Source organism: Pyrgilauda ruficollis, unplaced genomic scaffold (assembly GCF_017590135.1).
Source record: "Pyrgilauda ruficollis isolate IOZ18807 unplaced genomic scaffold, ASM1759013v1 scaffold5, whole genome shotgun sequence".
In the NCBI taxonomy this organism is placed as follows: Eukaryota; Metazoa; Chordata; class Aves; order Passeriformes; family Passeridae; genus Pyrgilauda; species Pyrgilauda ruficollis.
The window spans coordinates 1,222,426-1,235,828 of record NW_024526599.1 but is presented as its reverse complement, the minus strand read 5'-3'; the positions used below and the strand labels follow the sequence as shown (position 1 = coordinate 1,235,828).

General features: G+C 36.7%; 1 protein-coding gene across 5 annotated transcripts in view; it reads right to left on the bottom strand.

Annotated features, from left to right (window-relative positions):
- Positions 1-8,610: 8,610 nt before the first annotated feature.
- SEC24B (SEC24 homolog B, COPII coat complex component) overlaps positions 8,611-13,403 on the bottom strand; it is a 45,658-nt gene continuing 40,865 nt past the window's right edge. For all 5 annotated transcript variants that reach the window (XM_041479880.1, XM_041479881.1, XM_041479884.1 and 2 more), the window contains 3 exons: positions 12,826-12,918; positions 11,104-11,207; positions 8,611-9,918 (listed from right to left, as the gene is read on the bottom strand). In XM_041479880.1, the coding sequence (XP_041335814.1) occupies positions 9,804-9,918; positions 11,104-11,207; positions 12,826-12,918 (312 nt within the window). In that variant the 3' untranslated portion in view covers positions 8,611-9,803. The remainder of the gene's footprint in view (positions 9,919-11,103; positions 11,208-12,825; positions 12,919-13,403) is intronic.

Genomic DNA, 13,403 nt, shown 5'->3' with positions numbered 1-13,403 from the left:
GCCTTCATCTGGACGACCCCCAAAGAGTGGTGCGACCCCCTAAAAGATGGTGGCGCATGCGTGGTGAAGATGAAGATGAGGGTGGAGACACCAGTGTGATGAATCGAAAATAGGAGGAGATGCTGATAATAGACAGTATAAAGGGAGGAATTTTGAGCTTGGCAAGCTTGTACGTGAGGTGGCAGGGGTCCCAAGGCCCTCGCACTCCGTACCCCGCGGTAATTTTGCTTATACGTCATTACCCGAACCAAACTATATTTTATTATAACCAAATTATACTGCCAATTTATTAAATGTATTCAATTTTATATATTTTAAACTATTTCATTTAAATTTCATTAAAATTATTATTACATTTAATTTTGTTTGGCCTTTTATTTGTGATTGGATAATTGAGCAAACATAACAATACCATACAAATAAAAATTGCTGTGAAACACTGTGGTCACAGGCACTATTAAAATGCTATACAATGGAGTGAAAGGCAAAGTTTCTTGAGTGTAACTTCTAAAACAGGGTCTCAACCTGGAGTGTGTTCAAGTGCAACAACTTTTAGAATTACTTGTTAGTTCCCAAATTTTTGCCTGTTCCCCTCTCCCCACCCTGCTTACAGTGCAGTTGGTAACAAGAAGTTAAATTATATTAACCTGCAACTATCTTTGAAGGAGTTTTCTTGTTCTGAGGTGCAGATTTATCTCTTCCCTTCTGGTATCTATGTGCTCTGCCAATAAGAAACAGCACTTCAAGGGAGGTGACTTAAATATGCACAGCATCAGGGTTCTCTTCATATCATGCTGACATGACTGACCCCAGATCCAATAAGAAAATTACTAGGAAAGCAAGCAGATTGTTACAGACTTAAGACTTAAGTTTCAAGTTATAGTCTCAGGGGTATTTTTTAAAGACAAAGCTATTTACTAAAATAAAGCCCAAGGGAGTTCTAGGAAGCCTGAAACTAAGGGGGAATAAGAGGGACCCTGGTGGTTCCAAGTGGAGAGGAGTCTGTCTCATAAGTTTCATTCATTTTAAAATAAACTTTATTAGATAGGACAGAAGGACACAAATAGCCTTCTGAATTTAAAAAAAAAAAAAAAAAGTTTTCCCTGTGCCAAATAGCCAGCCAAGAAGAGAGTCCTAACATGCCTCACCAACTGGATTGTCAGAAATACACACCTGCAAGAGCAGAGATCTCCACCCTCCACAGGGAGGAATGTGACTGAAGGTGATGTGCATTATATTTCAAATATGTACAGAAAGGAAAGGCACACAGACTAATTACAGGGTGATCACCTTCATTAGTCAGCTCTAGAAATCCAGTGACAAATTTGATCAGGACCCCAATTATAGGATGATGTTCCCACCACTCAAGGAAACAAATACGATCAGATGTAACTTCAGCCATGATTACAGGGAAGCCAGAGCCCTTTTCCTCATCCTCTGACTTGTTTCGTTCATCACAGCTCTTTGAATGCTTCCTTTTTTGTTCACAGGTACCTTTCCAGACCAGTTGGGTAATGAAGAGAGAGCAGAAAAAAATCTGATGACAAGACTTAAAAGTCCCCCAACAATACCAAACCCACAGCAGAAAGTCTGAAGTTGTCCCTCTAAGGCTGTTCTGTTCTATTCTCCTTCAGTGAGCAGGATTCAGCATACTCCTGGGACAAAATTTTCCAATGCCTCTTACTTGAAAACCAACAGCTACAGGTTTTTCTTTTAACTTTTGCACACTACAGTTCAAAACAGAAAATGTAATGACATAGAATAAAATTCTGAGATACCTCCCAAAAAACATGTCTATACTCAGATTTATCTTGCATCTGGCGATGAAAAGCTGCTGCAAAATCTCTCCTCTTCAGCAGCAAATATGAGGTAAGATCTCAAGCCTTGCTTGCAGAACTCCAGGTAGGTCTTTACAAGTCATTAGTTGACAGCCTGAATTTTCCCAAAAGTCTCAAGACTGAAACCCAAACTCCTATATTTTCATGGAGCACTTCTGGACATGGTACCAGCAATGTGCCTTTCAGTGTAAAGACAAGACTTTTTCACCAGGGAAAAATTATGTTCTCTCCCATGGCACAGAGCAAAAAATCTCTCTTCAAGGTATAAAAGAAGAGCTTACTGCAAAATATTACCTCTGCCAGTACTAATATACTAGTCCTCCTGCTCTAGTAAAGAAAGAGTGAGATGAGACCTATCACCACCCGGCACAGAACACAAACAAAAGGTCTGTATTTTTTATAGAGCAGGGGATCATGCCAGTAAGATTTCCTAAATAAACTGCTGGAAGGCATGATATCACATGGGAAAATACCTGGACTCCAATTACAGAGAGAAATTCTTACTCAAGGCAGAAGTGCTTAGAGGTGGAGGCTCATAAATACACTCTTATTACAGAGTTGCCAGGCTGTCTAAATCGTACTGGAGTATTAATTCAGTACAGCAGAGACCTGAGACACAATTAAAGGGAGATGGCATCATTTGCAGTCATTTCTTTTTCCCCCTCTTCTGAGTCTTTTTACTGTGTGTCCCCTTTTATTTAGATTTTCTGATATGCTTCCTCTGGCTTGTAAATATATCTTTGAAGTGGCGGCATGACTGTGGATGGAGGGAGCTGGTAGGATAGTGGGGAGCCAGGGCAGAATGTCCCCTCTGGCTGCCACTGCATAGGGAAATCAGCCTAATCTGCCTTGGGAGCCACAGCTCCAGGAAGAAACACACAACAAACATGCCAGAAAGGTATGGGTGGAGATCTCCCATTTTGAGTTTCAGTTCTGGAGCCATTCCAGGCCCAGCTTGTGCTCAAGGCATCTGTCATCAGACAGCAGCAGCATGATGGAAAAGTTCAGCTGTTTCCTTTTCCCTGGCTAAACCACAAAGTAGAGCTTTGGCTGTTTCCATGCTCTGTTCCTTCTGCACCACTCTGCCACAGAGAGAGAGCTCAAGCCTTTAGCTGGACACCTACAGTATTACAGAGATCATAGAAAGTGGTTTTCCCCACTCAGGCAGCCTTAATGACCTACACTGCGCCTGAAAGACTGATGGCTTAAACAAGTGAATTTAATGTCATTGGCACTGGATAGGAAACAACAACTGTTCAGAACAGAGCACAACTCTTGTGGTGGGGGCTCCTCAGTGAAAAGTCTGCCTAAGCATTCCATGCGAGTAACTGAGAGTGGTAATGGCTATGCACAGTTTGACACACATCACTCAAATACACAGAACGTGGAAGTAAGGGGAAAGAGAGGCACTGAAAGAAACACTTCACAGTGCAAGTAACCTGCAAATAGCAGTAGTGACAACAGACTCCTCAAAGTAAACATTCATTATATCAGAGAAAGTAATGCACACCCACAGCAGCATGGTCTTTTTGTTAGTCTGCATTAAGTCTTTTCACACTAGTCATTGCAAATGACCACCAGAGCTGAGCACAAACTCCATGAGTCAGAACCATATTCAGTCTAAAAAGTCTGACATCCTGTTTTATGCAAATACTCAGGGATCTGAGTACCCACTCCAAGCCCCATTCCTTTCCAGGACATTGTATTCCATCTGCTTGTTCTGCAGTGCATATTTGTGCATTTCAAGGGTTTTTGCAGTAATATTCTAGTTTGGGCAACAGTCCTCCCTCACTTCAAGATGGTGTCATGTTGTCTGCCCTGTTACTGTTTAGGCTGAGGAAGAAGGGCTGCCAGAAGCACAGCAATGTGTTTGAGAGAAGGCTGACTCCCAAGATATTTTACATTTCATTCGCATAAAATTCACAAGCTGAAGCTGAAGGACATTCCTAGAAGTTCTAACTCCTGCTTCAAGAGGTCTTGTAGTCATGCCTGGACCTTTTCCTTTTCTGCAACATGCAGTTTCTACACATACCTACAAGATTTCAGTAACTTCAGGTTTTTTTTTTAAGGAAAGTGCTAAATTTTGAAGGAGCTGAAAAATCTTTCTCCAGTTTTAGTAAACTGCCATTGAGGAGGGCTGAGAGTTCACAGGTTTCTATTTTGGGGGATTTCTTGGTTGGGGCTTTTTTTTTTTGGTTGGGTTTTTGTTTGTTTTTGTTTGTTTTGGTTTGGGTTTTTATGGTTTTTTTTGTTGTTGTCTGGTTGGTTTTTTTGTTTTTTTTTTTTTTTTGTTTGTTTTTGTTTTAAATTTCTCCATGAAGCTAACACAGAATTTAACTTATTTTTTATAACACAAGCACACTCGCTTATTTAAAGACATGGGTATTACTGGTTAACCAAGTTCATGGTAACAAGAACTCAGGATGAAAGAGAGTAGAAAAGGGAAAAGGCTGGTGATACCCACCTTCATGTAAATCAGCTCATGCAACACCATTTGTGAGAGCTTGCACAGTACCAGGCACTTATGTCAAGTATAATCCTAAGAGGTGGTGTGGAAAGACAAATGAACATGCCATCAGAAATTTAAACACACTGAGAAACAGAAAGCCACAGAAGGTATATTAAGCAGAAGACCTAAGAGGGTACTAAAGAAAGAAAAGTATAGAGCAGCTTGCTACCTCCTGTTGTCCCCAGTTCAGGAAGCTACAGAACATACGGAATCTTTCAGAATGAAGGAAAAATTATAATTTTCTCCACAGGTAATTATATTGCAAAACCACCCATCAGAAGAAATTACTCAGTCTAAGGTCAACAATACTCGGTTACTCCGATAAGCAAAAATGCTGACAGGGTTTTACATAGCAGCTGATCTCTAAGTGCGTCAGGTAGAGATGCACCTCAGGGTAGGACAGCTTACACAGGAGGGATTTCTCATGTTTCACTCAGACCATCAGATACCAGTCACTCTTAAAGGAGACAGGATGCTGGGGCAGCTGCCAGAGCCTCACGCGCTGCTTTTCCCAGGGCTGCGTTCCTCCTGCAGAACCGACCCCCGCCGCACTGCTGGAGATGCCAGAGTCTGCGTTGCACAGGCAGTTTCCACTCTTCTTCCAGGAACTTAGAAAGTTTCAAAACGTGTTTGGAAGGCTGAAAGATTTCATGCTTGCTCTTCAAGAACAAATTACACTTTCAGGTACACGGTTTTGGTAATTCGAAGTAATAGCCTGGATGAGGGAAAAGGGAAAACTTGCAAACGCAAATGGCTTTTCATTTTGAATGAACATATAAGGCACTGTGAAATAAAATCAGATTGCAAGAAATGCCTGAACGGCATCATCTGGATAGGGAAGCACCAATCTTTCAGAAGCCCTAAATGTGCTCAGTAAGCTGGATGAGGACACCCAGCACATATACCAGTGATTCCAGTTTTACTTCTGGCCTCTCCTAAGCTCTGCTTCAGATAATGAAGACATCATATTCTGCTGCCAAAAATAAAAGAGCAGAAAGAATTCCTTAGCTACAGATGACTTCTAAATATTTTATTCCTTTTTTTTTCCTCTTCAGCACTAGGTAATTAGGTAATTTTTTAGTAGTATTTTGTATTCATAGAAGCTGAGACTTAAAGCCTGCAGAACATTTTGAAAGCATTATATCTACAGAAGTTATTAATAGAAGAAAGTATTTTCCTAAATATTACTTTCTCCACCCAAATGATGATCTAACATGAAATAATTTGTTAATTTTTAAAACATGTTTTCAAACAATATGAGAATAACATTTCCTATGGTTAGCAGATTACCAAGATGGCTAATTATCACCGAGTCTTTCTCATACTTGAGGATTCTTATGCCAATAAACACTTAACTCAAGAATCCCACAAGGCCTCAGTGTCTTACAAGTGGAAACTTTCTACTAACATAAGATAAAAAAAAAATATTGCTTGCTAACCAAACAGTACTTCCTTCCAACACTCTTGACCTTTATAAAATTGACACTTTTCTTTTAATGGTAGCATGATTAAGGGTCTAGTTGGAGATCTGTATTTGATGATGCCTCTAGGGCAGTGTTAACATCTGAAAAAATAAAAAAAAAAAGCCTCAAATGTAGCTTTAAGTAAATATAAACCAGAAAATCATAAAAAGGTGCAAGAAAATGAAATTTTAATCCTTTGTCCTTTTAAAAAAATATTTAATAGGTTGTGAAATACTCCCAGGAGTTCTGCCACCTCCCCTATTTACCTTCTGTAGAAGCATGCACAGACTAAAATGCTGTGCATGACTGGTACTCCTAATTAGGCAGCTCCTTCTTCTAAGGTCTGCCAAAGAAAAGCAAGAAGAAACTTTGTGTAATATTTACTTTTTCCTAGTTATCAAAACTGTAAAGGAAAAAATATCAAAGGCCCTGCAAGTGGATTGAAGCATAAAATGAAGGAAGATCTATTATGTAGTTATTTGAATTGTCATTGTTGTTGTAATAATATTTTACTTGATGTTAATAATTGAGAATTCTCTTGATACACTCCAAGAAGTAGAAATACCTTTGGATTTTTCCATGGACAGGAATCATCAATATCTTGTGAGGAAAAACAAAATGTTCTCGAAAGAGACTTCAATCCCAATTATTTGCAAAAGTTGTAACCACACTTTTCTGGATTCCTGAATTTGAATATAACATAACATCAGTTTAAGTAAAGACATGCAAGACTGCTAGAAATGGTTTTCTTTTTTTTTTAATTCTAGAGTCTGAGGGGTAAAGATATTGCAACAATAAATCATTACAATTTGCCCATTTCCTTTAAAATTCCCAACACAAGTCTACCAAAGATCCTGGTATGCTAAAAATCAGAAGTATCTCTGATTCTAATTATATTCTACCTCCTTTATGAAAATCTGAGGTGCAATAAAGCATGTAAAACCCTCCCACACTTTTTTAGAACTGAATAAACTACCAGAATCTACTATATAAAAATTTAACATGTATTAAAATATGAAAAACTGCTTTTAAACAAAACATCATTTAAGTAATTTTAACATAGTAACAGACACGTATTTGGGGTATTGCATAAATTCATGAGGAGAGGTCTCCTAAGCCTCAGACCTCCCCGCTCCCCGCACTGGCTACTGAATTTCTGCAGGGTTACATCCTGCCTGCAGAGACAAATACACTCCAAAATTCCAACTGCAGAAATCAGTGACTGAGGTTTTAATTAGTTCCTCATTTATCCACTTGTGTCCCATACCTTGAAACTTCAAATTCTTAAAATCTACCTGGTGTGAAAAAACTTAACTCCACATTTAATATTATTGAAGAGCTCTTGACTCTCAGGATTACTAACAACCAATTTTGGCTTTTTACAAACACCAGCCATGACAAAACTATCTTTTCAGTATCTGACACAATTTACAGAAAGCCAAGGCAAAACAAAATTACCTGCCCCAGTCGTTTTTCCTTCACTGCCATGAGAAGCTCCACACAAAGATTAATAAATAGGTTTATGTCTAATAAGCTTAAGAACAAAATAAAGAATTGAGTTCAATCATGCTTCTCAGGGAGCTGCATCACATGTTTGCACATCACATCCTACCATTGTAAGAGCTTCACAGGCTCTAATTTCTCCCACAAGAACTTCCATACTTCTTCGGCTTCCTCTCCAACAGGACCCCCAGGTCCTTCTCAGAGATACTCTTGCCATGCCTACAGACACTCTATTGATCAAAAGACTAAAATCAGTACCCTGAATCCTGAGATGTTTCAAATTCAAGATATTTCCATGAGACTGTCTTGTTAAAATCTAAACCAAAAATCAGTCAGAATGGAGATGTGCTCTATAATTAATAAAAAAATAACTATATTCTCTGTGCTGTGTAATAATTTTACTGAACAAATCGCTCTAAAGATGTACTTTTCATAATTTTTATATACAAAAACTATACTAGAAGAATAAAGCTTTAAGAAATGATTTTACAGAATATGTTGCAATTATTCATGGCATAACATGTTCCCAGATACCAACACCAAACTCACAAATCAGAAGCATCTTCATGGAGCATTTGGAATGTTAACATGCTCTTCTCATCTTCGTAAATACAAACAATTTTTAAAATGCCCCACTCTTCAGCATCACTTAGCTTTCACCCAATGCACATTACTTTACAAACAAGCACTGAAATCCTGAAGGTCTGATTTCGGGACAACATTCAGCATTGCCTCAGATGTTTATTACATGATAAATTAATTTACTAAATGGAAAGTTTCTCTTATGTAATTCTTTGGGTAACTTAAACACATTTAGTTAAGGACAACACACAAATATAAGGTATCTTCTCCAAACAATGAGTTTGTGCTAACATGCAGAGTAACACTACTGGCGCAATTTAACTGTCGTAGCTTTTAAAGCATTTGCAAACCATAGCTAGTACATTTTCTCCTTGAGTATTTGATTCAGGGGCTATAGCAGTTAAAATACAATGTTAGCATTTTCAAGGCTACATTAAATTAAAATGTAATCATACTAATAATAATTTACTTTTTTGTACCTAATTATTCCATTGTAGTCACATTTCATTAAACCAAACAGATAAAGTTCAGAAAACTAATTTTGATTGATTGTGCTTTATGAATTAATTCTAATGTGTCTCTAAAAAAACGGCCAAAGAAAACCATCCCAAATTAACCAAACTGAAAAAATCTGTCATTAATCTATCAAAAAGCCCAAACCCTTGAGTTACCAAAACATTAGCAAGAATAAAGTTTTTGAAATATGCAAGTGTGATTACATTTTGAATTTTGTTATTTACTTTCACTGATGTAATGTAATTAATTTTTATATATCTTCTTGTTTTTCTTTAGATCACAGCAGAATTCAAATCTTCAAGTGTGAGTGATTACCCACGCTTACTCTAAATGGCAGACAACACAAGTTACAGAAACCTGGACCAAGACTACAGTAGTTATAAAACGCAAAATAAGGTTAACAAATATGCCTTCTTTAGGATAATACATAGGAAGGGGTTCAGGAACTCTGTATCAAAACTCATTTCAGATTATGTGGTGTTTTCTCCTCCCTTCCACAGGTCTGTGAAATAAGGTGGTAAACATGTTTTCTTCAATGTTCAGTTCGGTAAGAGTTTAGCTGGAAAATGATTATAGTTGCATAAATATAAAACCACATGATAAAGCAAAATATTTTAATTAGTAAGCCAATCATAAATAAATTCACCTAAAATTAACAGAAGCAGCAGCTATGTTCCTTCTACATTGATACTTCTATCATGTTTTAATAGTCAACTTCATTGTCTAGCCTGGGACAAAACAATTCATCATCATCGAGCACTCAACAATTCTGCACAATGAGCTAGGTCTTTTTTTAGTTACATTTTTTACATTTTCTTTACAAATGTAATACCTATGTACATTATATATTTTATTTCTACAATTGATTTACTTTACTGAAACTCTACAACTTTCACAGGGAATTTGCTGAAGTCTTTAGCAAGTATGAACCATTCCTTTTAAAAAGAAATTCATATAAACAACCAACATACATCACTGCCCTTTGACATCTCTGTTAAGGATTTGGATCTGGAAGGGCTACTATAACAAATGTAAGAAAAAAGGCTTTACCTAATTGTACATTTTGTTAAGAAATATCATCCCACATAGCTACATAAATTCACCAGCTTGCAATAAACAGAGCACCATACCGCTGCACAACTGGAAACGTGTACAAACCAATTTTAAAGTTTACTAGTGAAACAGCTTTCATCACTCGTAGCACTTTTAGACTGAAGGAAATCTGCAAAATTCTTTTGGAAAGGTATACTCCTTTAGCTGTAAAGCTTCCAAAACAGTGCTGGTCACTGTGTATTGTGAAGAACAAGCATCCACTTCTGTAACTTCCCATATGGTTCTCTTGGCCCATGCTTCTGTCTGAAGTCAGACTTTTTTCCTCTACCTCTTCCTTGGTCACTTACAAATCTGCTGTTGAATATTAAGTAGGAATTCATAATACGAGAAAGCTGCTTCTGTCCGATCCTCAATTAAATGCTGAAAAAAATCTGTTTTGGCAGGGTTCTCATCTCTGAAAGAAGATATTGAACAAAATCAAACTTTGAGCAAAAAAATCCACTGCACATTCAGAGGGATGAGTTCTAATAAATTGCTTACTGTCATTTGGAATATAAATTCAGTCCAAAGAGATTACAATTGCAAATAATCCAAAGTCTAGAAAAAAACTTGAAGTTTGCAATACACTATCAAACAACAGCATCTTTTAAAGTATATAAAATGGTAGAAAAGCAAGTGAACTTAGAATATCTTGTAGCACTTACAATATCTTGTAGAAACACAAAAAAGGAAATGTAAAAATTATTTTGTTTTTGAAGCTAACAAATATGCTGCTGGCAATGAAAAAAATGCAAAAACTACATCTCTGTTTACATGTAATCTCAATCCCCTCCCAGACTTTCTTACTTGGCAACAGAATAGAAAAGGTAACATGATAAAAACCTAGTATCCAAAATTACTGCCCCCATAAAAATTTGCTGGGACACAGTCCTCTGGTCCAGTGTTGTGCAGCATGCAGCAAACCTCTCCTACTTATTGTGGTCTCTCAGAAATTCCTGCAACTGCAGCAGCAGCCACAATGCCAACAGCTCAAGACCTTCTGCCCTATATTTCAGTATAGTTTCTCTGAGCAAGTCATCATACTCTCTAAAAAGTGATCTCTTGCCCAGCTCAGTAAAACAAGTACTCTACAGGTGAAATGTAATCTCAAGTATAAACACTTTATAGAATTTAAGCCTCCTTAAGCAAGTCATAGCTTGAAAAGGTTTCAGACCTTGGCTGATCTATCAGCTGCTGTCCTGCAGATCTCAGTAAGAAATACATACAATTATTAAACCATCTACAGACTACTAACTTTATTTGAATCTTTTTTATATGCATGTAATGAAATTATAAAAGCTATACCAGAAACTAACCTGGTTAACACCACTGATCATAAGGACATCCACTGAGGTTTAGTACATTCCTAATAAATATATGCAACTAATTCCTACCCAAAAAACTATGACCAACTGAATTTGCACTAGATTCAAAGAAAACCTTTGTCACTAGACAGTTTTATAAACAGCACTTTATCAGCTGGGAAGGTGATGTTATTCAGTTTCTTCCAACACAGATATACTCACTTTTCATCAGTCTGAATTAGAAATTGTAAATACAAGTTGCTAGTAACAACTCAGTGCATAACAGAAATACTTACTTTATTACTTGAAGAACTGGACTTAAAGGTCTACTATCTCTAAGCCAAGATATAAAAGATCGTGTCCTTTCTGAAGAAGGTGCATCCACCTCAGGAAGCTGTGTCTGGTTGAAGGTAATTGAAAGAAACCATCATCTTTTATTATGGAAACTATTTAAAAAAAAACAGATCCTGAAAGCTGTAACATAACTCAAGCCACAATCTCCATTAAGAAATACTAACTGTGGATTTACATACACAGATATTTTTCTTCAGCTTAAATGACAATACTTCATAATATCTGTGGTGCATTGCTAGGAATCTAGGAAGGAGTACATCTTTAAAATTCTCTTTTGAATGCAAAAGATTTTAGACAGCAAAGTCATCTTTCCAAAATGCTGCTTTTGAGTCTTCTTGCCTGTATCTTCTTCTGTCAATCAAGTTTCTACATATTGCACTTTGCATCACTGAAGAAACAATAAGTAAAATCTGAACTTTATGTAAATATCAATGGAAAGATGCTACTGGACTATTTGGCTAGGGAATAAGCTGAAAAAACCAGATTTAAAAGGGTTGAGCAATTCACTGAGCTAAATGTATCGCATCTTCAGCCAATACGACACTTAAAGACAATTAACACGACCTGAAGGAATTTATTTCAGTTACAGCAGTTCCACTGCTACCTTTGTAGAATGAGGGCATAATTTAAAAGCAAGGATAATTTTATGCAATGTTTTGTCTCATTTTCATTATAATAGGTGCTGTATAACCATTAAAAAAATTATCATCCTTCCTTTATCTAAGTTCTTCCTGGACCACCAGCTGGTCATAGGAACAGTTCTAAATTGCTAATATATGCAAAATACAGAACTCTGAACAAGCAGTCCAGTTTTATAGTAGTCTTACAGTTTACCACTCTTAACCTGTTCTTGTCACTTTCCTTCTTGATAATATGCAACTCTAAGCAGAAAATATCTACCTATGTGTTTCTATGCTACCATTTTTGGTACTATTTGGATATAACCATTTGATTCTGAACTTTCCTAGACTGTCTTAAAAGGGTCCATCCTTGTTGATATTATGGAATCACTACTTACTGAAGAGGAGACTTCTCTTTAATTGCTGCTCTGTTTCACACACTAGACTATAGGTACCAGTTACAACATAAAAACCCCTACACCAAAACACACATCCAAGGGTCTCTGATGTTCTAACAGTTGAAAGTTTCTCTTTTTAACACTGAGTCAAGGCTTGGAAGCTGAGTAAAACTTAACTCTTACCGTTACTTACAGGTCTGTTGTGTCATACCACAGATTTGGTATCTTATACCAGGTTCAGAGAACATAAGGCTTCTAAAAACTATGTTATCAATGAAGTAACTCTAATCCTAATCATTAACACATCTGAATAGATAATTTTTGTATTCATCCTGTGAAATTACTTCCTATTCTTGTGAATGCACATGTACTTCCATTAAAATAATAAAACCAGTTATGATATAGAGCAAATGTTTGGCATTTCATGGATGATGAAATTTACATGTTTACATTCTTTCTTTGAAAACATCTGACAACATCTATCTGGCTCCTATGAAGCTGACAAGAGGTTAGAAGGTACCTAATTAGGAAAAAACCCAACCTAACTCATAGTTACATAATTAAAAACTGAAAATGCAGAAATAAATAGATTCAATGCACATTCCAAGTGTAAGCAGTTTACAGCTCAGCTCATTAAAATACCTACCATTTTCTGTGGCACTGATGCATAATTGGGGTATCCAAGGACCTCTTTTATGAAGTTGTTATCACAGTTTTTTCCAATCCAAAGGTAAAAAATCTGTAAGATGTCAGAATCAGTTTTAGAAAAGGCCCTGCATACCTTTTAGAGAAACAGGCAAGTGGTGATGCAATAGGAATAATCCCAGAATAGGAACTTCCAGGCAAATTAATCACTTGAGTGTTCCATTTGCAATTCATATATACAGGTTTATATTCATAAGTAAGTGTGTAAATAATCAGTACATTGGTGACGCTTAGAGTAATGTCATTAAATATAAAAAAAATATATAGCTAGAATTCAAATACTGAAAGAATGAGGTTGCAGGACACATTTATAATGGAATAGTTAATGCAGTAACTTCCCATGTTATCTCCTTAAATGAAACCCCTCAAATTATCTGAAGTCACACCATCCTGTTGGTTACTGACACTGGCTTCCCAATCTAAACAAGCTGTAGCAAAGCACCAATTATCAAAGCTTATTGGAATAATTATTCCAGAGGTCTGGAGACAAAAGCTGGTTTTACATTCACACTCAGCCCT